Genomic DNA, 24,970 nt, shown 5'->3' with positions numbered 1-24,970 from the left:
GTTTTTCAGAGCTGAGTCTTATCTGATGTTCCTCATGCCTCAGGGACCTATTCCTATTAGGGAGGAGTTGGTGGTTATGGGGGAAGGAGGCCTGAAGAGTGTCTACATTCATCAGCAAAAGAACCGTTACATCATTTGCACAGCATTTGAAATTCGGCTCCCTGGCCGAATTTGGCTGAAATGAGTGCAGGCTGGTGGCACTGTAATTTGGCTTCTGTCTGGAGGTGGTTGCTTTTTTAGGCCACTTAGCTCTGGCAGAGATTAATTTAAATTGTGAAACAGTGAGGAAATGCACAGGTTCCAGGCAACAGCATAATCTGTGCATTGTACCAGCCATAATATGCTCCTGCAAGGTGTTTCCATGACTGAACTTCTTGCTGAAGTACAAACATGGCACAGAATAGTGGAAATCATCTTTTGAAAAGACGTTGGTATTCATTTCCATTTTCTTCCTTTCTCCTGGGGGTGGATATATTTCTACTGGGGTCTTTTATGTTCGATTAAATGATAATTTCTGCAACACAAGGAATGAGTTTATTGCTAAATTAATTGCAGTGCAGTAAAACAAGTTCCCTAACTCCTTTCCTAAATTATTTAATATAAAAAAAATAAAAGAAGCTGATCTTTGTAATGAGTTCCCTCTTTTTCAAAATACAGAAAGTTTCATTTAAATGTTAAAAAGTATAGTTGGCATCTTATTTAATTCTGTAGCTTCTTAATCTATTAGTGTAATTTATTTTGATCACCAAGTTGTTCAGATTTAACCAGGAGAAAATAATATGTATGGGAAGATAGAGCTATATATGTAGATCACCTGGTCTCAGTCAGGGGAGATTTTGCCCCTCAGGAAACGTTTGGCAGTGCCTTGTGACTTTTTTGGTTTCCACATCCCAGGGTTGAGAGATGTGTGATGGGAATATTTTATTGGCATCTAGTGAGTTGAAGCCAAGTATGCTACTAAGCATCCTATAACATACTCACAGAATTATCTGGCCCAAAATGTCAGTGACACCAACGGAGAGAAACCTTGGTGTTTATAGATAGATGGGGGAATGAGCATGTGAACGTGGTGCCCCAACATCAAGGTGAAGGGTATATGGGAATTTTGTACTGCTTTTGCAACTTTTTAAAAAGAGTTTTCTTTAATATATTCTTTAATAAGACACAACTGAGCCCCTAGTATGTCAGTTAAACATGGGACATGGGGATGTGGATCCATAGGAAGTAGAGAGGAAACAAATGTAATCTTAACCCCATTCCTTTTGGCAAATAATGGAAATACAGAATACAAACGGACCAATTCTCTCAGTGTCTCAGATTTTATGGTCTTTGAAGACACCGTAACAGTTTTATAATGAACTTTGCTGTAATCTGTTAAAGAATCTTCAAATTTAATAATGGGGATGCTTAAGAATTGTAGTTTTCCTTAGAGCAAAATTTAACTCAAACATAATAAAAAGGGACCGTACTAATACTCCTTATATGAAGTATGAGAATTAATGTCTTATGCAAGACCAATGCAACTATTTTCCTATCACTGAGATATAAAGTTAAATATGGTGTCTTCAGCTGCTTATAAAAATAGGTTAAATACCAGAACAAAAAGCTTTCATTTTGAATTACAGTCAGCAAAAATGAAAAAACGAACAAAAAAAAACCCCCAAAACTTGTGAATGGTTTTTAAATGATTTGTTACTAAATGTAAACATACATATGGTCAAAGCGCTTTTTAAAAACCTTCAAATTGTAATTTAACCAGAACTTACTAATACCCACCACAAACAATCAGGCAAATTCTAATATTCTGGTAGCAGTATATTAGGAAATAACAGATATTAAATCTGAAACTTAGGAAATTAAATACATGGAAAAAAAACTATTTTAAAGGAAGAGTAGAAGTTGGTAAGAACTATCACCACTGAAGTTTTCCTTATAAATATCTTCCTTGAAATTTACAGTGAAATCAAACAAGGTGGGCAGAATATGCATAGCTACAAAACAAATGCAGTGATGAATTACAGCAGAAAGAGGGAATGCATTTTGTAATCCACAGGATCAGATTTGTGGATACAGATTTTCCTGTAGGTCTGATACTATTTCCAAATTTTAAAAATATTGTTCAGTGGGTACAATTGGAGTTTTGGTCTTAATGCCCTAATTAATCTGCATCTTAGAGACAGAAAGTTACTTGTCCTTTGTTGGGAATGTAAATTGAGCTCAGTCATTGTCCACGACCTCTTCTGCCCTAGTGTTCAGGGCAAGAAGGGAAATTGGCAGACTGTTTGTTTACTCTTCTTGAGGCCGAATTTAGATGGAGAACTGATGCTTTGCTTACAGTTCTCTTAGAACCTGGAGTTGGAAGCCATTGATGAAGAGCCCACCCCTCCGCACCCAGCCCATCTGTAGCTGCATTTGTCCCCAGGCTGCATTATATTGCATATATATCTCAGCAAAGAATTATTTTTGAGTTTTTTTCATGAGCTTGCACTCTGGTTCCTCCAGTAATATTGTGAAGCTCTGCTTGGGTTTGGAGCCCTGCCTTCTACTCTACGTATGTGTACTGTATATCTACATGTATATGTATGTGTACTGTAGTGACTAAGAAGAATTCAGGCTCTGGAGAACACCACCTGTTCCACCTCTTACTAGTTACATGAACTAGTCACAATATGGAGCCTGTCTGTGCCTCGGTTTTCTCAACTGTTAAATGGGGAGGAAAATAGCACCACATAGTTGAGTTTAAATGAATTAACACATGTAGACTGGTTGAACAATGGCACATATTAAGACTTCAGTACAAGTTAGTATTCATTCACTCACTCATTCATTCATTCATTCATTCATTCAATTTCATTAGAATTATTTCCGCCCTTCCCACACTCTTCTACAGGATTCCCTGTCCTCTATGTTAGATGTCCCAGCCGCTCAGATGCTTCCTACAGCCTGACTCTGGTGCTTGTTGTTTTTATTGCTTTGACTCAACTCAGATACTTATTGCAAATCTCCATGTCCTGTGGCAGGCACAGTGATTGGGACTTTTTAACCTTTTATATCTCTGTTCTTTTCCCATTCCATCCTGTTCTATCCAACTCTCTTCTTCCACCCAATGGTATTTCCAACAAGCCATACCCTCTACTAAAGGCTTTTTATTATTTCATTTGTTTTTTGTAAGAGCCCTGTGTGTGAGAGAATACATTATTCTCCTTTTGCAATGAGGAAAATGACAACTGGAGAGGTTAACCAACTTGACTGAGGCTACAGAGTTAAGAAGAAGTAGTATGCTTTTTCCTCTACTTTCCCAGTAAGGATGTACTTTGAGTGGGAAGAACCCTGCTGTCCAACTAGGGTTAGACTGTGATCTAAACAGTCAATGCCAATCTTCTGGTTTACTTCCTTGGAAATCATTGAGACTGGAAGAGATCTGCACAGGTGAGCGTTTAGCATTCCTCATGCTCCCGGGGCCATGCTGGGTGCTGGAGACATAAAAATGTGAAATACTTGGTAAGCGATCTCAGTTTATTTAGTGTTTCAGTTATTAGTTATCTTACTGTGTAACAAAATGCTTCAAAACTTAATGGTTTTAAACAGTGATTTATTGTCTCTCATGATTCTCTAGGTAGATTGCCTGGACTCACTAGATAGTTCTGTTCCGTGTGATATTGTTTAAAGTCACTCATGGGGCTGCATTTAGCTGGGAGCTCGGCTTAGGGGTCCAACATGGCCTCATGTATATGTCTGACAATTGATGCTGACTGTGACTGGGGGCCTCTGTCTCCTTCCACATGGCTTCTCATGCTGCAGGGCATCTCACCATAGTATCTCTCCAGTAGGAGAGCCTGAACTTCTTTACATGGTTTTTGGCTTCCAAGATAATAAAAATGGAAGCTACATGACCTCTTAAGGCCTAGTAGTAAAAGTCACAGAACATTACTTCTGCCACATTCTGAGGCCCAGAGCAAGTCACAAGGCCAGGTTAAGGCATGGGGAAAGAGAATCTAACTTTTGATGTGAGGAATGACATAGGAACAAAGGAATAGGAAGGATTATTGTAGCCATATTGGAAAACAATCCACACACTTACTGTCCATCTAACTCTTTGTGAAAGAACCAGATTTTAGAGCTGAAAAACCCCTTAAGAATCATCTGATTCAACTGCTAGTTTCATAGATGCAGAACCTTAGACCTGGGAAGTCAAGCCACTTGAACCAGACCAGCACATTTAGTGGAGGAACAAGAGGTTGGTGTCACCACCTGTGAATGCCAGTGTGTGCTTTGCTTTACCTTCAACAGAGGATGTCTCTGCTGGGTTTCTCTTTGAGTCAAGGCTGTCCCTGTTAAAGTTTGGAGTCCACAAGAGTGCAGAAGAAGGAAGGGATCTGTTTTTTCCTCTTCTGAATCATCCTGCCTCCCTATTACTGGGCTGGACACCAGGGTCTTCAGTTAGTGCTTTAGCCTCATTGACCAACGTTGGCCAAACATACCTTCTTCATCATTGCCTCTTCTATACATCAGAACATGAAATGATGCTGGGTTTCATCACATGCATACAAAGCTGCTCAAACCCCACTAGATGTTATATTTTGAAACAACACATTTATGCAATGTTTTAGAGTACTCTTATACCACAGTGCATTTTTCTAAAGTTCACAAATACTTCAAATAAAATGTGTTGCTTGTTTTGAAATGGAGCAAGTGAGCCACAAATTACTGATTTCCCTCAATGTAACCTGAAAATAATTAAATGGTTCCATTTTCCCAGATCATTATGATGCTATTGTGTATATTTCCAGTCTCCTGGATAGAGGACAGGCATTTATTTTGTAGTAAAGACAGTATTTGTTGCCAAATACAGTTTTGGTACCCTCCCTTAGCTCTCATGAGGGTATCTGACTCTTATTGAGAGCTAAGGTAAGTAAGAGGTGCAATTCTCGGGTTTATGACCCTTTGAAGACCATACATTTCCAAAGAAGAATTGGTAGAGACATTCCCTAGGAAAAAAATATTCACTTGATTTTTTTAAGAAGATTTTATTTATTTATTTGACAGAGAGAGATCACAAGTAGACAGAGAGGCAGGCAGAGAGAGAGAGAGAGAGAGAGGGAAGCAGACTCCCTGCTGAGCAGAGAGCCCAATGCGGGCCTCGATCCCAGGACCCTGAGATCATGACCTGAGCCGAAGGCAGAGGCTTAACCCACTGAGCCACCCAGGCACCCTTCACTTGATTTTTGATGTATTGAATAGATTATAGATGAACTAAAACCCTTTTCCCCATTCCAAGTAGCATTTACTATTTTGTAAATTAAGTAAGTAATATTTATTTATTATAAAAAATTTAGAAAAGATGCAAGTACACAAAGGAGAAAATAAAGATCATCTATAATCTTACCTTATAGTCAAAACCACTGTTAACATTTTCAGTGTGGGTTCTTCCCATCGGAGAGATAGAGGAATAGATCTACAGATTGATAGAGATGGAGAGATTGAAATATATATATGTATACATATAAATATAGGTATAGATATTTTTCTTTTAAAAAATTGGATCATACTACACCAAGATAAAAAACTTTAGCACAGTGAAAGAAACCATCAACAAAACAAAAAGGCAATCTACTCAATGGGATATGATCTTTGCAAATGATATACCCGAGAAGGGTTTAATATCCAAAATATATAAGAAATTATACAACTTGACACAAAAAAACCCCAACAATTCAATTTAAAAATGGGCAGAGGTCCTGAATAGACTGTTTTCCAAAAGAGACATACAACGGCCCACATGAAAAGATGCTCAAAATCATTAATCATGAGAGAAATGCAAATCAAAACCACAATGAGATATTACTTTATACCTGTCAGAACAGCTAAAATAAGAACACAAGAAATAGCGAATACTGATGAGGGTATGGAGGAAAAAGGAATCCTCATGCGCTGGTGGTGGGAATGTAAATGGGTACAACCACGGTGGAAAACAGTATGGAGGTGCCCCAAAAAATTAAAAATAGAATTACCATAAGATTCAGTAATTCCACTACTGGGTATTTACCCAAAGACAACAAAAAAGTTGGAAAGATAGATGCACCCTTATGTTTATTGCAGCATTGCTTACAATAGCCAAGATATGGAAGCAGCCCAAATGTCCATCCATAGATGAATGGATAAAGAAGATGTGATATATATATATATATATATATATATATATATATATATATAATTTATATATAATAGAATATTACTCAGGCATCAAAAAGAATGAAATCTTGCCATTTGCACCAACATGGATGGCCTTAGAGGATATTATGTTAAGTGAGAAAAAGATAAAGTCAGCAAAAGACAAATACCACATGATTTCACTCATATGTGGAATTTAAGAAACAAACAAATGAACAAACAAAAAGAGACAAATAGCTGCTATTAAATACAGAGCACTGGTGGTTGCCAGAGGGGGGATGGGTGGGAGGATGGGTGAAACAGGTGAGGGAATTAAGATTACACTTACCTTAATGAGCACTGAGTAATGTATGGAAATGTTGAATCATTATATAGTATACCTGAGACTAATAATAACACTGTATGTTAATTATACATCAATTGCAAAAAAAATTTTTAATGGGCTCATACTGTCAAATAATTTTGTCACCATCTTTTGTTTTGTTTTGCCTAAATGTGGCAAAAACATTTTTCTATGTCAATAAATATTCTTCTATCATACACAGAAGTAAATCCCTCTTGTTTTGACAGGACAGTGATATTGAAGCACTGGTCAGGTGTCTGGAAAATGTCCTGGGTTGCACCTCTCTAGGTAAGTTGCTTCAGATTCCAAAATGTAATGCTACCTGCTGATTCCAATGGAATATCTGAGGAGTAGAACACTTGGAAGGAATCTTTTTTTTTTTTTTTTCAGATTTTATTCATTTATTTGATGGAGCAGGGGGAGCAGTAGAGGGAAAGGGAGGGAGAAGCAGGCTCTATACTGAGCAGGGAGCCCTATGCGGGACTCAATCCCAGGACCCTGGGATCATGACCCTGAGCCAAAGGAGGTGCTTAACCAACTAAGCCACCCAGGCACCTCACTTGGAAGGAATTTTACAGATATTTTAGTCCAACCTATTCATTTTATATAGGAGGAAACTGAGGCCAAGAGAAGGTGGAAGTCTGGCCCAGGCCCAGACAACTCAAAGTTTATTACTGTAAGTGACCAGCAGTCTCCAAGGATGAAAAAGTTGGAATTCAGTGGTCCATTGTGATCAAGCTGTGATCTGGCAGTGCATAATAAAACTCAGTCTTCCTGTAGAAAGAGATTGCATTCAGTCAAGCTACAAGGACCATCACTTGGAAGGTCATTCAGTTACTAGAAGCGATTTGGTCTGAAAAACAAAGCTGAAATTTCTTTAGCATTGTCAGTTTCAATAAATTGGATGACTGTGCTTCAAGGATAAAACCCTATTTCTTAGTTTCTCCTTCTTTTTCTATAATCGGAAAAGCCCAACTGTGGAAACTTCTAGCAATAGATGATGAATTGTCACACCTGCCATGGTAGAAGGACAGAGGATATACCTACAGGTCCTGGGTGAAACAGGCTGGGATTTTTTTTTTTTCTTTAAGTTTTGTTTTGGGTTTTTTAAGTTTTTTTATTGCATGGCCAAAACAATCTCCTCACAGGGAATGGCAGAAATAAAGATGAAGTGTTCAGGTGTGCAAACATTCACCAATATTTTATTAGGAGATTTAGGCACAGTTTATACCCTTTGTGTAGCTTATTCCACATCTCTGCAAAGCCTCAGTCATAAACAGCTCCTGGATTTTTTCTCCTGATCATTGCTCTACAATCTGTTCCACTGCACATCAGTAACACTTACTGGATACATTTAACTTCAAATCCAAGTATGGATTTGAAGACCAGGAAGGCTTTCCTTTGGCCAAGTCACTTTTCTTCTCCGGACCTTGGATTAGATCAGTAAGTTTCAGACTGGGCTCCTTGGGGACCTCCAAGAGCAAATAAGTCTCTGAGCAGCTAGAGAACAGAACCTATGTCTACACTGCTCATCTGTGTTTCTCCAGAGTCTGACACAGTGTCTGGTGCAGAGGAGGCCCTTAACAGATATTTTAAAATATTTTTAAGAGAAATGAGATGCACACCCTGCTCCTTTACCAGCTTCAACCAAAATAGTTTCACTTGTATCTGTTTTATAAATTAGACTTATACATAAGGTTGTGTCTTGAAAAAGATAGATTCCACTGCAAAAAAAGAAATTAACACTGGATTGGAGAGATGATATCTAAATTCCCTTCTAGACTGTATGCTTTTATAAAAATGAGCAATAGAAACATGGAATAAAAAATGCATTTTTTCTCTGCCTGGAGCTCCCTTCAAGTGACAGAAAGTGAACAAAGCTAGCATAAACTTACAGGACAAAGGGAGCAAGAGAGGTGGGAGCAGGTGAGAGCTGGTAGCTCATTTGAGAAGCCAGGAAGCAGATGGATGTGTGGTGAGCAATTTCAAAGACAGACAAGGTGAAAGTTGCATGCCTAAGATGGGTGCAGGAACAGAGAGCCACTAAGGGGTGGGCTAGCAGACTTTGAGATGATGGGGAGCATGCTTTTGAAATACCTGTCTGGGGAGGCACTCATAGTGGGACCCTCATCACAGATGAGAATATTATTACTTTCAGAAGTCCGAGCTTCTAGATTACTAGAAGTCATGAAGAAATCTCCTTACGCAGTGTTATAGAGATGAGACTGCTTAGGGAGCTAGGACCTGTTTTACTCTAACTACATTTTGGGAGAGATTCACAATACAGTAATCACTGTGGCGTTAATATATATCAGAACGTTAACAGGATCTGGGGGACAATGTAAATGAAAAATGCCAGATATAAGAAATGAAACCTCTGTGAATTGAGTGAGGCTTACTCACAGCATCAGCCTATGCATTTTGGAAATGTCCAGTTGCCTGTGGAGCAGGTTAAGATGTTAAGTGTCTTCCACAAATATTTTCAAGAGCTTCTCCCAAACCTCAACAAGAGAGAAAAAACTTCAGGTGCAAATGTCCTTTCTGATTATTTGGACCAGGCAAATTTGAGCTTCGCAGCCCTGAAAACATTGTGTGCAGTGGTTTGACCCCAACCCAACCCCGGATTTAGTTTTATGTCTATTTAAAAGTGGGGCAGTGATATTTTCCCTGCCTATATCAATAAGGAGTAGAGAGAATGAATGAGTTAGCATTTGTATAACTTCAAGAGATCCTTAATTTGAAGGGACCCTTTTGAATTCCAAATTCAGTATATTAGTTTCCTCTATATATCAAGGCCATTTTAAAATCTTTAGATCAGTGGCTCTTCCACTTGAACATGCATCAGAATCACTTACAGGGTTTGTAAAAATGCAGGTCTGGTATGTGGCCAACAATTTGTATTTCTAACAAGTTCCCAGCAGTGCTGATGTTCCAGGCCCAGATCACATTTTGAGAACAATAGCTTTAAAGTCCTTAAGCCCTGAAATTCTTACTGTGCACCCACCCCAATTTATAGTCCAAACAAAATATTGCTGAAGTATAAAATAAAAATTTCATTTCTTAAAATTATGATTTGCCTATGAGCTGAACTGAAGATAGTTCCTTTCTACATTTTTCTCCTCCTTATGTGGTGCTATCTGTGTGCTGGGCTATTTGGCACTGTATACAGGAGTTACTGGGCATCCCTGGAAGCAGTGTTGATTTTTGCCTTATCCTCAGCATCTGCATCAATATTTAGGGAGGTCCAGTGGGCTCAAGGCACTAGATGAGGTTGTAGATGTTGAGACCTATTTGGAACATGGTCTCAGACACCAGGTAAGATCCTGGCCAAACCAGGGCACAACTTTGTCATCATACCAGAGAGCACCACTAGGTGCTTCTCTCACACACAGAGGACCTGTTGTCCCAAATGGAGACACATCACTTCCAAAGCCCTAAATCTCTGCCCCCCCAACCCCCGTGAAATTCCCCATGGCATATAAGACAAAAGGCCAGTCATGAACAGGATGTTGAGTGATCCCAGGTGGAATTAAGAGAGGGAGGGAGAGAAGAAATTAAAGAGAGAGCAGGAAAGGCTAGAAATCAGGGCCTGGAGGAGATGGCCAAGAATGCAGGCCATTTCACCAGGGGCAAAATACACTAAAACATTAAATGTCCATGGTTTAAATATGTATCCTGCCTTTCTCCCTTTTCCCTGTATAATAAGCCAGATATTACAGAGGGATGAAGAAAATGACATCCTGTCTTAATGAGCTCCCAGTGTAGTCAGGGAAGCTGATAACTATAGGACACCATGATGAGGACAAGACATACTGTAAACAAGGAAGGTGGAAGACAGAGGTCCACTATGGGAATACAGCCTGGGGAGGACTTTTCCGAGGGTGAGGTTTGTAATTTCTTGTGTCAGTGAGGGAAGTACAAAATATTTTTTCTTTTTTAAGATTTACTTATTTGTACCAGGTGGTGGGTATTAGAGAGGGCACGGATTGCATGGGGCACTGGGTGCAGTACAAAAGCAATGAATACTGTTACGCTGAAAAAATAAATTAATTAAAAAAAAAATAAGTCATGGGAATAAAAAGCACAGTATAGGGAATAAAAAGCACAGTATAAGAAAAAAGATTTACTTATTTGTTTTAGAGTGAGTGAGTGCGAGAGAGAGAGCACAAATGGGAGGAGGGGCAGAGGGCGAGGGAGAGAGAGAATCTCAAGTAGACTCCTCACTGAGCGTGGAGGCTAGCTTGGGGCTTGATCGAAGAACCCTGAGGTCATGACCTGAGCCAAAATCCAGAGCCAGCCTCTTAGCCTCCTGAGCCACCCAGGCACCCCAGGGCAGTACAAGATCTTATTCACTGTAGTATTCTCAGAGTCCAATATAAGCGTAGCATACAATATTTTTTTCAATAATCATTTGATGAATGAATAGGAAGATGAATAGAGTTGCCAAGGGGTTGTGGGGAGGGGAAGTATTCTTCAGAAAGAATCAAGTAGCCCGAAATTTCAGGGGTAGGAAACAGCTGGGTATATTCAAGGAACAATCAGTAAGTTTGATATTACCAGAATAAGGTGCAAGGAAGGGGTTAGCCAACCTGGCTATGTATGCTAGGTTAATGAGCCTAAATTTTATTCTGTGAATTAGAATACCACTGGTTTTTAAGCATGGTCAGAAAAGATTACCTTTAACAAATGATAAGGCGGTAGCTTTGAAAGGAGTTACTTGAGATGGGAAACTGGTTACGGGCTCTCATTACACAGACAATAGATGGTGTTACTATAGTAACTGTTCAGGCCCATCACTATTCAGTAAGGACAGAAATGACCTCTCACTTCCTTTTCTTTGAACTTAGAAAGGAAAATTCTGTCTCCATATTTCCTTAGTAACCAGATTATGAATCAAGGCAACATATGAAATTTAACATTTTTAAATGTTTATGAAATTGGCTGTACCCCTAGTCATCAGCAGAATGATATAAGTCCTTGATAAACTATACTTACAAGAAGGCTCATTTTGTAGATCCAAACTGGATGTTGTCATCGAAGCAATTAGAATATAACAGATGCTTTAGAACCTCTCTGCCCATTAAGATCCCCTTAGTGTGTTGAGTTGTCTGATCAGTTTGGTTTTTTGAAAATTGTTACTCCTTGGGTGTCTGGGTGGCTCAGCTGGTTAAGCAACTGCCTTCGGCTCAGGTCATGATCCTGGAGTCCTGGGATCAAGCCCAGCATCAGGCTCCCTGCTTGGCAGCGAGTCTTCTTCTCCCTCTGACCCTCCCTTTTCTCATGTTCTCTCTCTCTCCACTAAACAATGTGACTGCTCTAGACCAGAGAAGGCATCAAGGCTTCTGAATCCTTTAGAATCTTCCTTTGCTTAAGCTCTTCAAACTTTAAGCTGTTAACTGTAAGGGTTACTGATAGTCATTTAACCTTGCACTATTAGGCTTTTCACCTTGAGAGTAATGAATTTCTCATACTAATTAGGTATCAACATAGCATTTTATCTTTCCTTACTGACATACTGAAACCACTACATTTGAGGAGAGGAGGGATGTTTTGGACCACAAACCACTGGGATCATATTGATGCAGATACCCAGTGGACAAGATCTGTTTGCCATTATACCTTCTGCTGATGTATTAGGACAATTTAATAGTTTCTGTAAGTTCTTTAAAACTTGAAAGGATGTAACAGATTCAGAATTAGTGGCAATTTATAGAGACCTCACTATGTGTCTGCTACCATGCCAGAATAGTCATTTAGCAGATGTGTGGTGATGGAATAGGGGCAGAGAAAGGGCTTTGTAATATTGAGAAATCCCTAAAACTGTAGTATTATTAACTCTTAGTAGTATACTCCTAGCAAAAAATATTCTGTATATCACTACTATCTAGAAGAGAAGTGCCAGTGATTGAGTTTGCCTAATTTAAGAAAGAAACTCAGCAATCATGCCTTCTTTTATCACTCATACATTAGGATATCACCAAATTACTATAGGTTGGTTTGTAAGTTCCTTGGGAGCTTCCTTGATATGATCTGAAACCGGCCCCTCTACCTAGGCAGGTAAAGAGAGGCCAAAGAAAGAGGCAGGCTGCTCTGGACTGGTAGGTGACAGCTTTAATAAGCAAGAGAACTTACATATGAGGCTTGTCTGGGTGGCTGCAAGATGATTAGATCTCTGTAACCACTTGCCGATGTAGAGGCTTTAACTGGTTTTAGTCACATACACCAACCAACCAAAAGATCTCAAAACCATATCATTACCTCAAGGCCGTGTCCTTAGAGCAGGCTCTGGGGGGCAGGAAAGGCAAGTGGAGTATACATTCTAATGACTGGCGAAAGATGAGGGGTTTCTGATTGCTGGGGTCCAGCTCCCTGATCAACTGGCAGTCAGATCTTCTCAATGACCTCTACCAACAGTGTACTTTGTAGAGGAATGGTATTAGGTCATAATGATATCTTAGGCCTGCATCTTGCCATTAAAGACTTGTGATTTCAGAGGAGTATTAAGACATGGGACTAAATAACTATACAACAAAAGAGTAAGGATCCAGAAAATGGGGAGATTGCTTTTAGTTGGGAATACAAATCATCAAGGAAGCTTCATGGAGAAGGTACTGAGATCATTCCTGCCATAGGATAGATTTGCCCATGAGGAGCTGAAGGTCCTGTGGGTAGAAGGGACAGGGTAAGAAGGAACCCAGAGACAAGAACAAGCAACAGCGGACAGGCCTTTCTCCTGTGTGAGTGGCTGAGTGGCGAGTGACTCCATTCAGTGTTATTTGCCTGAGTCATCTCACTTGTTAATAAGACATGAACTGTCTGTGTAGCTAATTTTTATTATTTTTCTTAAACAAATAAGGTCTCCTTTTCTTTGTAAAAGGTGTTTACTAGGGTCTTTAATATCCAGTACCCTTTTGTGTAGAGGGAAATATTCACTGTTACTTGCACTTGATTTAAGGTTCAATAATTATAAAGATATCAGTGCTCCCTTTTCTATCTCATTTTTATAGACTCTAGCTTTCCTGTTTATATCTTTTAAAGAGACTCCTATATACGAACTCCTGAATTTTCTTCTATGATCCTTATTGTCTTATTTTCATAGTTTTTATGCCAGGTGAGTTATTCTTTTCCAGCTAATTTTAAATTCTCCTTTTGCCATATCATAACTCCTGGATATTGTCCATTTCTGATTCTATTTTGGTCTACTGATCTCACTTCTTAATCTTCTGTCAGTACCAGAGTGTTCTAATTACACTGCCTTTGTGGGATGTGTTAATGTCTAATAGGACAATTATCTTCCAATTTTCTTATTTTCTCAAAAGATTCTTATCCTCTGACATTTATTTTCCCACATGGATTTTAAGATCATTTATCCATTTCCAAAGGACAGCTTTTTTTTTCCCCCTACTGATAAGCTCTAAGAAGTTAATAGCACAACATTTCTAAACAACTGTGCAGCAATCCAGTGATTTTAGAACTTGTTTTAAGGTAAATGCATTAACAGTCTTCATATATTCATTTCTTCTTCTGATCCTCCATAGAAGTCGGTGCCTATATTGCGTATCTATAGCTTTATAAAAAAAGTACTCCAATGCTTATTGGCTGAAAGCAATGATAATCATTTACTGTTTTCCATGGTTTCTGCGGGTCATGAATTTTAAAAGTGGATCAACTGGTGGTTGTGACTCAAGGTCCCATGAGGTTCTAGTCAGACATCAGGTCTACAGTCATCTGAAGGCTGAATGACTCACTTGTACAGCAGCAAGTTGGGGGAGAGCCTCAGTTCCCTCCACGTGGGTCACTTCCCAGGGTGGCTTGGGAGCCCTCAAGGCCACTAATGCTGTACATTGGGTGCTGTTGCTAGACTGACTACCATTGCCACCTTGGGAACCTGGCCATGGCCGCTACTCCCGCCTGGGCCTCACTTGGATGGACTCCGTGTGACCTCTACCCTTCTCATTACCAGCTTCGGATACAGTCTGGGGAGGATATGTCTCACTGGCAGAGGCTGGTCATTTGTCGACGCAATGGACCTACAGTAAGGGAGGCTGGGAAAGGGGGTAGCGAGGGTGTTATCTTCTTCAGTGGGACCAGACTCCATCTCACAAAGTAGATTTTTCTAACAAAGGAAGAGGAATGTGAGGCCAAACATAATAATAAATATCTACTGTAGTAATGAACGTTCTGGTTCTAAGAGATGTGGAGGGAGAGATGGCCCTTAGGTGTTCTGTGGAAACTTCTCAGAGTAGATGATTCAATGGAATCCATCTTCAATTTATCTTCTGTGTTGCTGACTGTAGAGGGAGCCATTTGCTTGGGACAGCAATTGTCAGGGTTGCACTAGTAAAAGGTGCAACCTTGTCCCGAATGGGGGGTACCATGGCCCTGCCACCTGGGGGGACCAACTCGACAGAGTGCACACCTGCCTGCAGAAAAAACCAAGACACTTGCTCCTGAGTGCTCAGCTGAGACCCCAGTTCCACAGCATTCAGCTGACAGGAGGTGGGAGGACCCAGACCCTCTGTTGTCCATCTCAGCCCCAGAAGCGGCTCCTGAATGCTCTTGGCTATGTCTGGCTGCATGCAGCGCAGATGGCCATTGCTGTGCCTTCCCACGTGAGGTGGCTGCTCCTGCCCCCCCCCCCAAATGAGCAAATTAACTTGGCCATTTGAACTTTAGAGATGACTTGTCCCAAAAGGGACAATGTTGAGTGGTTCTTTCTGGCAGTAATTCTGTACCAGACCCTTTGCTTTCTGAGGTCACGTTTGGTGGGTTACTAAAGCCGTGTCACTGGCAGACAGGGAGTTTGTCCATCTGTCTGCTAGGGCAGAGTGTGTCTTTTCTAGTTCATTTAGAACTACCCTCAGGTTATTTATGTGAAAGGTTGGAAATGTGAGTAAGGCTGCATTTAACTACAAGTCAATTAGAGTGAGCACTTCCTGGCACAGAACCAGGGTAGGGCACGAAAGGAATCTGAGTCATGGTTCATATTTTCAGGGAATTTCCAGGTAATTTGGGATATGAACATCTCTAGACCAAGTGACCAGAACTGTAGGCAGGAGGTAATGAGCATCAATGAGGATAAGCGGGCAACATCAGACTCCCCAGCTCCCTGGGTCCCACCCCTGGAGATGCCACTTTGGTGGGTTTGAGGGAGGTCTTGAGAATCTGCATTTTTAACTAGTTCCCACGTGATGCTGTTGCTGCTGGTCCAGGGACTCTACTTGGAGATCCACTGAGCTAGGAAGTCAGGGAAGAGAGTGCTCTCACTTCCAGTGATGGCTTTAGAAAGAAAATTCTGACTTTTGACAAATTCTGATACACTGAATCCAGTTTTTAATAAAGGTGACTCACATTCAATTTTAATCTATGATGACCCCACTGAAGTGAATGGTATTTACAACCCAGAAAAAGATGTTCTTTCAACATTTAGATCACATTAACCTGAAAGAACAAATTATTTTTTGACCCAGTAAGTTCTTGTCTAGAAATTTATCTTGAAGAGATAGAGGTGGGTGTAAAGATAAATATATGAAGGTCTTCATGGCAGTATTGGTCACAAGAGTGAAAAATTGGAATCAAAATAAAAGCCTAGAAATGGAGACTAGTATAGCTTCTAGAACAAAGAAGTTTTTTACAGTTGATTAGAAATGATGGTGTCATTACACATTCATTGGCACACAAGGTGTTATAAAATAACAACGTGTATGAAGCTGTAGTTGACACACACACGTGTGTGTGAGTGTATACACGCATTTGGAAACACCACAGTGTTAGCAATGGTTCTCTTAAGCAGCTTTTCCTTTCCGTGTTTTCTAATTTGTCTGCAGTGAGCATGGATGACTTAGTAATTCTTTTCTCCCCAAAGAAGAGGGAAGAACTGACATATTTACCTTAAGTATTTTAGCCAGTCTTGAACCAGTCCAACATCCCATCACAAAAAAGTAGGTTTTGTTTCTCAAGCTGGGATTCTCTACATTGGCAGCTTAGAATAATTAAACTCCCCAAATACTGACTTTTGGCTCCATGGGGTAAGCACAACCAAAGAAGTTGGAGTCTGGCTTCCACAAATCTCTTCTCAACCTGTATCCACATTTAATTGCTTATTAAAATAAAACAGACACTCTTCTTCTTCTTCTTTTTTTTTTTTTTTTCTGTACTGGTAGGCGCTATTCTTAGAGGCCTCTTCTGGTACATTCAAAAGGAAATGAACGTTTGCAAACCCCCGAACTCCTGTTGTTTTTAATCTTCCATACAGTTCAGCTAAATATTTGTTGTGTGAAATAACCATGTAGTAAAAATAGAAAGTTTATCTCCCATCTTCTGGTATTTATTATCTCCCCTATGAGTAGCAAGTTTATATCCCAGGCTGACCCAGTTTTTTCCAACTAATGTAGTGTTGGTGGAGACAGTGGGGCGCTATTGGGAAGTTGCCTTGTGCAAAGCACTGGGCTGGGTGCCGTGGGGTTGAGAGAGGCAGCGTAAATTCATCCTGGGCCTCTACCAACAACAGCACCGTTCTGTATATCATTGCATTTGAGCTTTACTGGAGCACTTTATAACTTAGCAAACATCACAGAGTCAGGACTCTAAGGCAGCTCCCTTTCCACTGGAAGCTTCTGGAAGCTGTTCTTCCTGGACCTGCTTCTTTCTTCCTGACTGCCTCTTTCACCAGCTTCCTCAGGGGGTCTGGCTTGGACACAGTTGCTGCTGACAGTTGGCAACAACCCATCTAGGTGGTGTCGGCTGTCCTGTGCCTATGGAGTTGCCCTGTGCCAATACCGAAAGAATCGCTCAAGGGGAGGGGTAAAGGGTTCCATCAGTATTTTTCTTATTGCTCATGTTTAATGCTCAACTTGTTCATGTCGCCAAGACAACCACCTCCATGCCTCTACTTCTTCCCAAACCCAGCACCCTTCTGTTGTGCCCTGGGTTCTTCAAGAAGCAGCCTCTAACATGAAATCAAGTGGGCAGGATGCTTACCTGGGAGTGCCCTCAGGAGAGCCCTGCAGAAAGGATGGGTGAGGCAGAGGGGGAACAGTGCAGTGATGCAGCCCCAACAATCCTGGCTCAGATCCACGGGGGTTCTGGACTTATTGTAATTGTCTGCTTGGGCCAAAATGGCCAGGCTTTCTACCTCTTCCATGGTCGGTCATTAAATGTGGGCCACGTGGGAACAGCATGATCTTGGGCAAGGCAGCTTTCTATAGAGTAGGCAGGTCCTGTAGGGGCCACAGCTGGAGGCTGGCTGTGTGCGGTGCTCTAGGCAGCTGGGGAACAGCTCCTTCTTTGAAAGGAAATTGGGGTGGTGTGTCATTATCCCTGGGTTGTTGAGGTAACATGGTGAAGACAGAGAGCAGCCTGCTTTGCAGATTCTGAGGCAATTTTATTGACATCCTGAGGTTCACTGCCATCACAGGAGAAACTCAAGGAAAAATCTTCACAAAGATGAGGGTCAGGTAAGCCTCTCAGCAGAGTGGCACTGCTCTCACATGCCCTCCTGGTTTGTGATTCCTCATAACAAGCCCTGAGCCATCGTCTGAAGAGGTGGAGAGATGAGATGACAGATGGCATGTTCTCCCCAAATTTCAACGTTTGGAGGAAGGGTTTTTTGTCTGATAATTTCCTGATTATTCAAAATCAGCTCATGAAAATCCTTATCTGGATGTGTCACTTCTATGATGGGTTAGAAAGGTCACACATTTGACAGTCAGGAAGCCACAGTTCTAGTCCTGACTCTGACTCTTTCTTTATAGCTCTGTGACCTTGAGCAAGCCACACTAGCCTCTCTTGGCCTCAGTTTCCCCATCCATAAGATGAGACAAGTTGGCGTGAAAAGGTCTATAGTCACTTCCAGCTCAGAATCATGAAGTTTCTCATGAAGTTCATCTAGGCCAGAAGTTGATAAACTACAGCCCGCAGGTCAAATCTGTGTCAGTATTAGAATAAGAGTTTACTGGGACACAGCCATGCTCCTTTATTTACCTCTTGTCTATGGCTGTTTTCATGCTACAACCGCAGAGTTGAGTAGTCGCAACAGAGATTGTTTGCTTACAAGTCTAAAACTACTTGGCTCTCTACCGAAAAAGTTTGCCAGCCCATTGGCAAATCTTCCATCATGTTCCACTCCAAAGAGTAAGGGGGACAATATGGGCCACGAGGACATGCCTTTGCAAAAATTTGGGCCAAGGGGACAACTGTATTTCTGGAGTATTCCTGAGGCACTTGCAGGACAGGAGAGGGTAAAAGATTAGGAGAGAAACATCCTACACGTACGGTGCACGAAGGGCAGAGTCTGCAAGGATTCCTGAGTAAGCAGTGTCCCAGGTGCTTATGTGGGATCTCATTTGCCAAAGTGTCCAGCCCTGCAGTCCTTGCATCAGCGCTTTATCGCCCACGTGGGAGGAGGTTTTGCAGGGAGGGCAAATGAAGCTTTCACTTTTACTATCAAGGTCATCCATCCAGGCACAGAGCTGGGGGGAGTAAATGAGTAGAGTAAACGTGTAAAGGGAAATTTTGAAGGAAATGAGAGAAGAATCTCTCTCTGCTGGTGAAATGTCACAGTCATCAAGCTGTCGCTCCTTCGGGGAGAATAGAGAGCTCTGCTGGTAAGAGACCACAGAAGTAGGAAGAAGCCTGACAATATTACTATGACGAGCTATGTTCTGCCCCCTCACAGAACACAGCTTCTGGTTGCTGACTGTGTCTTCATATCGTCTTGTGTTCATCTCACTGTCAAAACATCCCCCAGGGGTAGTGTCAAGTGTTCTAATCCTCCTCATCCTGTGTTTGGCAGGTGGGGAAAGACTTCGAGATGATTTTGCTGATGTTTCAGAGTGCCTGCAGCTCTGACTGTTGCTGCCAGCCATTTGCCTCTTAATATTTGGTCCTTCTGGTATCTCTTCATGTTGTTATTAGTATTAGTGTTGCCTTCCCAAAGAAATTCCACTCCACTGGAGGTCCAGAGAGATGTCTTATACCAGATCTTAGAAAGTTCCATCTGAGAGAAGGTCCTCTGTCTAATGAAACTCCTTAAATATATTATGAGCAAACTGAGGCTCAAGGAGGTGACCTGAGGGGCTTTGTAGCCAGTGAGAGTAGAACTAGAACAATAACTGTGGTCCTCTAACTTAAAGGTTAGTGCTTTTTCCACAGACCCTTAGTACCCTTCTTTGTAGCATGGTGTCTTATGTCAACATACAAAGCCCTCCTGGTGACCATCTAGACAGATACTCTGTCTTCCCCAATATATTGCAAGTTCTTTCTGGGTTAAAAACAATGGCTACTATTTACATTACCTTTGAATTTTTTTTTTTTTAAGATTTTTATTTACTTATTTGACACAGAGAGAGAGATCACAAGTAGGCAGAGAGGAAGGGAAACAGGCTCCCCGCTGAGCAGAGAGCCTATGCAGGGCTCGATCCCAGGACCCTGGGATCATGACCTGTGCCGAAGGCAGAGGCTTTAACCCACTGAGCCACCCACATGTCCCTACATTACCTTTGAATTTAACTCCTACCTTCAAGCATCTAAAATAGAACCCCTCCCTTAAGAAACTAGAAGAAGATGAGAAAATTAAACCCAAAACAAGCAGAAGGGAGGAAATAATAAAGACTAAAGTGGAAATATATGAAATAACAACTAGACAATCAATAGAGGACACTGACAAGACCAAAAATCCTTTTTTTTTTTTTTTTTTTTAGGTTTTATTTATTCGACAGAGAGAGATCACAAGTAGGCAGAAGGCAGGCAGAGAGAGAGGAGGAAGCAGGCTCCCCGCCAAGCAGAGAGCCCGATGCGGGGCTCGATCCCAGGACCCTGGGATCATGACTTGAGCCGAAAGCAGAGGCTTTAACCCACTGAGCCACCCAGGCGCCCCAAGACCAAAAATCCTTTTAAAGGATCAACAGAATTAATAAATCTTTAGCCATAATGTCTAAAGAAGTAAGAAATAAGACTCAAATTCATGAATCAGGAATTAAAGGAAGGACATTACTACCACCCTTAAGGAAATGAAACATTATAAGGGCATACTATGGACAACAGTATGCCAGCAAATTAGATAACTTGGAGGAAATAGAAAAATGTCTAGAAAAACACAAATTACCAATACTGAGTCAATTACAAAAAATCTGAATAGATCTCTAACAAGTAGATAAAATTAGTAAACTAAAAACTAGAAGGCTTCACTGGTGAATTCTGCCAGATATTCAAAGAATTAATACCAAGTCTTTACAAGCTCTTCCAAAAAATGGAATATGAGCCAACACTTCCCAGCTTCTTCTATGAAGCCGTTCTTTGATACCAAAACCAGACTAAGACATCACAAGAACAAACAAAACTAAGAGCCAATATCCATCAGGAATATATGTGCGAAAATCATCAACAAAATACTACTAAAATGAATCCAGCAACATTAAGAAAAGAAAACGGATTGTACTTGATGACCAAGTAGGAGTTATCTGAAGAATGCAAGGGCCATCTAACGTCAGAAAATCAATTAAGAAATAAAACATACAGGTAGAATAAAGGGCAAAAACAATATGATCATCTCAATAGATGCAGAAAAAATACTTGACAAAGTCCAACATCCTTTCTTAATAAAAAACACTCAAGAAACTAAGAATGGAAAGGAAGTTCCTAAACCTAATAAAGGGCATTTATGAACACACCTATAGCTAATTCATTCTTAATGATGTAAGAATGAATGTTTTCCCCCTAAGAACAGGAACAAGACAAAAACTTCTTTCACCATTTCCATTTAGCAGTGTGCTAGAGGGAAATTAGGCAAGGGGAAGAAATAAAAGGCATCCAGTTTGGAAAAGAAGTAAACTACCTCTATTTGCAGATAACATGCTCTTGTGCATAGGAAACCCTAAGAAATCCACTAGAAACTATTATCCCTAATAAAGAAATTAAGCAAGATTGCAGGATACAAAATCAATACACTAAAACCATTGTATTTTTATACATAGCAGTGACCATTTCAAAAATGAAATTAAGAAGACAATTCTATCTGTGATAGCATCAGGAATAAAATACTTAGGTATAGGTCACTACTGTGACGATGATGGCCAGGAGACTGGCTCCCTTCCTCAAAGATGCCTGGACCAAGATGCTGCTGCTGGTGGGGTCCTTACTATAATTCTGCCAACTCTCAGCCCATCCACCAAATATACATCATGATCAACCAGGCCACACCCTACAACTATCCAGTGGCCCCCAGCCCCAGAGATGATGGAAACATGTCCAATGTGCCCAGCCACCCCCAGAACCCCCAGGGCCCAAGCTTGGAGTAGCTGAAGAAATTGTGAGCACCTCCAGTGATATGGCCCTGTCTCCTGTGGCCCCCTCCCTGGCGGCCTCCCCTGTGGCCAATAAAATGTGAAAAGTGACCCTCCACCCAAAAAAGAATAAAATACTTGGGTATAAATTTAATATGATACATGCCTTATGCTGAGATGAACTTTGGAGGTACAAAGATGAACAAAATAAAAAACATTATAGATAATATATTAAATGGAAGTTTAATATCTATAATAAATAAAGAACTACAACTCAATAACAAAAATACAAACATCTCAATTTTTAAATGGGCAAAGGATTTGAATAGATATTTTTTCAAAGAAGATATATAAATGGCCAATAACCACATGAAAAGTCATTAGGGAAATGCAAATCAAAACCACAATGAGATGCCACTTCACTTCCACTAGGATGGCCATGGTTTAAAAACCAGAAAACGACAGTGTTGGTGAAGATGTGGAGAATCCTCACACACTAATTGTGGGGAGGTAAAATAGTGTAACTGCTGTGGAAAACAGTTTGGTGATTCCTCAATCAGCTAAATATAGAATTTTCATACCACCGAACAATTCCTCTCCTAGATACACACTCAAAACCATAGAAAATGGGTACTCATATACTTGTATGCCAATGTTTATTGTAGCATTACTCATAATACCCAAAGAGTGGAAACAGCTCGTGTCCATCAACAGATGAATGGATAAACAAAATGTGATGTATACATACAATAAATATTATTTGTCCATAGAGAGGAAGTCTTGCTAATGCCACACATTGATGAACCTTGAAAATAGTATGCTTAGTGAAATAAGCCAGATCCAGAAGGACACATATTGTATGATTTCATTTACATGAAATCATTTATCTAGAACATTAAAATTCACAGACACAGGAAGTGATTAGAGGTAAGTAGGGACTTGGGGGAGAGGTGCGTGGGGAATTATTGTTTCATGATTATTGAGTTTCTGTTTGGGGTGATGCAAAAGTTTTGGAAATAGGTAGTGTTGATAGTTGCACATGGCAAATGTCCTCGATGCCATTGAATTGTACACTTAAAAATGGATTAAGAAATTAAAAAAATAATAAATATAAACAGGATATAATCTGTATACTCTGGGAGCTTACTAACTGGCTGGAAAAGTATAAGGGAGTGGAGTAGCAGATACATCTCTGTGACTACGAGTGTTAGAAAGCAAACCATGGCAGGCAGCGCCTCAGCTAACACCTGGTCCAGTGGCTGCTATAGAATGGATATGTGCTCTGGGAAGTTCTAGTAGGGTCGCCAACACCTAGAACTGTGGAATTTTTTTTAAAAGCCTGGTTTCAGGCTTTGTCATGTGTCATTTCCAGCTACGTCATGTGTCAGTTGTAATGAACTTGGGTAAGTTACTTACTGTCTTCAAACTCACTCATTGAAAAATATGCCTACTTCCCAGGACCCTCACATGACTTGATACAGGGAAGCTGCTCAGCACAGGGTCTGGCCCTTGTCTACTAAAAAAGGGCTAGCCATCACTATTTTTTTTTTTTTAAATGATGAATTGAGATGAATTTGGATAGAAATTAAATTTTTAAAAGACCATGAACTAAGTACCGAAATACAAGTCCCACACCAGAGACAGGAAGGTACAGGGACTAAGGATGAAAAGCTGAGGTGAGCTGTGGAAGTATGGGACCCAGGAAAGGAGCACAGGAGAGAGCTGCCCGTGACAGGGCTCAGAGTAGAGAGACGAGAATTTGAGGGAGACAGACCCCTGGCTCGATGACATGAGGGAAGAGCATAGTTGATTTAAAAGGAAACTCACCAGAACCACCAAGTGGCATCTGTTTGCAGCTATGTTTCCTTAATGCGACAGGTCCTACCAGGGAAGGATGGGGATGGAGGAAGGAAGCGAGAATTCAAACTCTTCCATGTTACATTTCCTGTCACCACGTTCTTTTCAAAATGTCTGGACCCTCCATTTTAAGATGAACCCGTAGTCTGAACCAGGAGCACAGTGGAATTCTCCATGGCATGACCATAGTCACCCTCCCTTTATTCTAATGGGGTCACAGTCCCCTTGTAAGGAACACACAGCCCACGCACTGAGTGGGTAGAAGGAAGCAGGACATGGCTGCCATTTGATCCCCTGCTCTTCTCTGGCTTGAGGCTGAAGTCAAAACCACTTAATACCTACCACAGGGCTTTTCCCAGAGGTGCACCCGAGTCAGACATCTTCAGAACTCACCACTGGTGGAATAGACTGGCCAGTTCTATTGTTCTTGTAGGACATTTGTGAATCCATACATGCACCTAGCATTACGTGTCTTGCATATATGTACTATTTCCAGGGCCATGAACCTTCTGTTGAAATTAAATAAAAAAACTACTAATTTTAGAAAATCACAAGGATTAAGGATTCATCTACTTTTTAAGTCTGAGAAAGCAGAGCTCTGGAACCGGAGCGTCACAGGCCTGCAACCAGTGCAGTTGCGTGGTGTCCCAGACTCAGGAGGAGGGCCTTGCACTTGGCGTTTAGTAAAATCCCTAGTAATTTTATCTTCGTATTTGTGGTTTTATGAGTGAAGTCTAATGGGACAATGGAACCTATGCTGGGGGCTTGAAGCCTCGCTTGTATGCTGCCACCAGCCCCCTGCTTGGGAAAGTTCTCCATCACCCACTCCCTAACTACTGGCCCCCACCACCCTCCTTTCCTTATGAGGGCCTGTGCACAGATAGGAGGGATCAGGGGCTGGTGGGGCCCTTGAGCCTCTGCAAGGTCTTCACCCTCCTTGCGAGTATCTGTTCCTGTTCCTGAGGGAGAACATTGAATGCCCCATAAAAAAAACAGATCCACAGGGGCGCCTGGGTGGCTCAGTTGGTTAAGTGACTGCCTTTGCTTCAGGTCATGATCCTGGAGTCCCGGGATCAAGTCCTGCATCGGGCTGTCTGCTTGGCAGGGAGTCTGTTTCTCCCTCTGACCCTTCCCCTTCTCATGCCGTCTCTCTCTCCAATAAGTAAATAAAATCTTAAAAAAAAAAAAAAATCATTGTCCTAGTTTCTTTAAAAACAAAACCAAAAACAAGTCCACAGAGAGAAACAGAAGAAAGAAATCAGCTTTTCTCTTGCCTTTTGAAAGGGGGGCCTTGCGCTGTCATTCAGCTATGGGCCCC

General features: G+C 41.0%; 1 protein-coding gene and 1 pseudogene across 1 annotated transcript in view; both read left to right on the top strand.

The window, feature by feature from the left end:
- The window catches only part of NEK11 (NIMA related kinase 11), a 242,372-nt gene that overhangs the window by 171,603 nt on the left and 45,799 nt on the right, over window positions 1–24,970 (top strand). Inside the window, 1 exon segment of the mRNA XM_013061426.2 lies at window positions 6,742–6,802. Within this exon segment, the coding sequence (XP_012916880.2) occupies window positions 6,742–6,802 (61 nt within the window).
- LOC123394455 lies at window positions 21,559–21,979 on the top strand (annotated as a pseudogene).

Source organism: Mustela putorius, unplaced genomic scaffold (assembly GCF_011764305.1).
Source record: "Mustela putorius furo isolate JIRA1106 unplaced genomic scaffold, ASM1176430v1.1 tig00003834_pilon_pilon_pilon, whole genome shotgun sequence".
Lineage (NCBI taxonomy): Eukaryota > Metazoa > Chordata > Mammalia > Carnivora > Mustelidae > Mustela > Mustela putorius.
The sequence above is the reverse complement of the archived record's forward strand: the minus strand, read 5'-3'. Positions and strand labels throughout refer to the sequence as shown.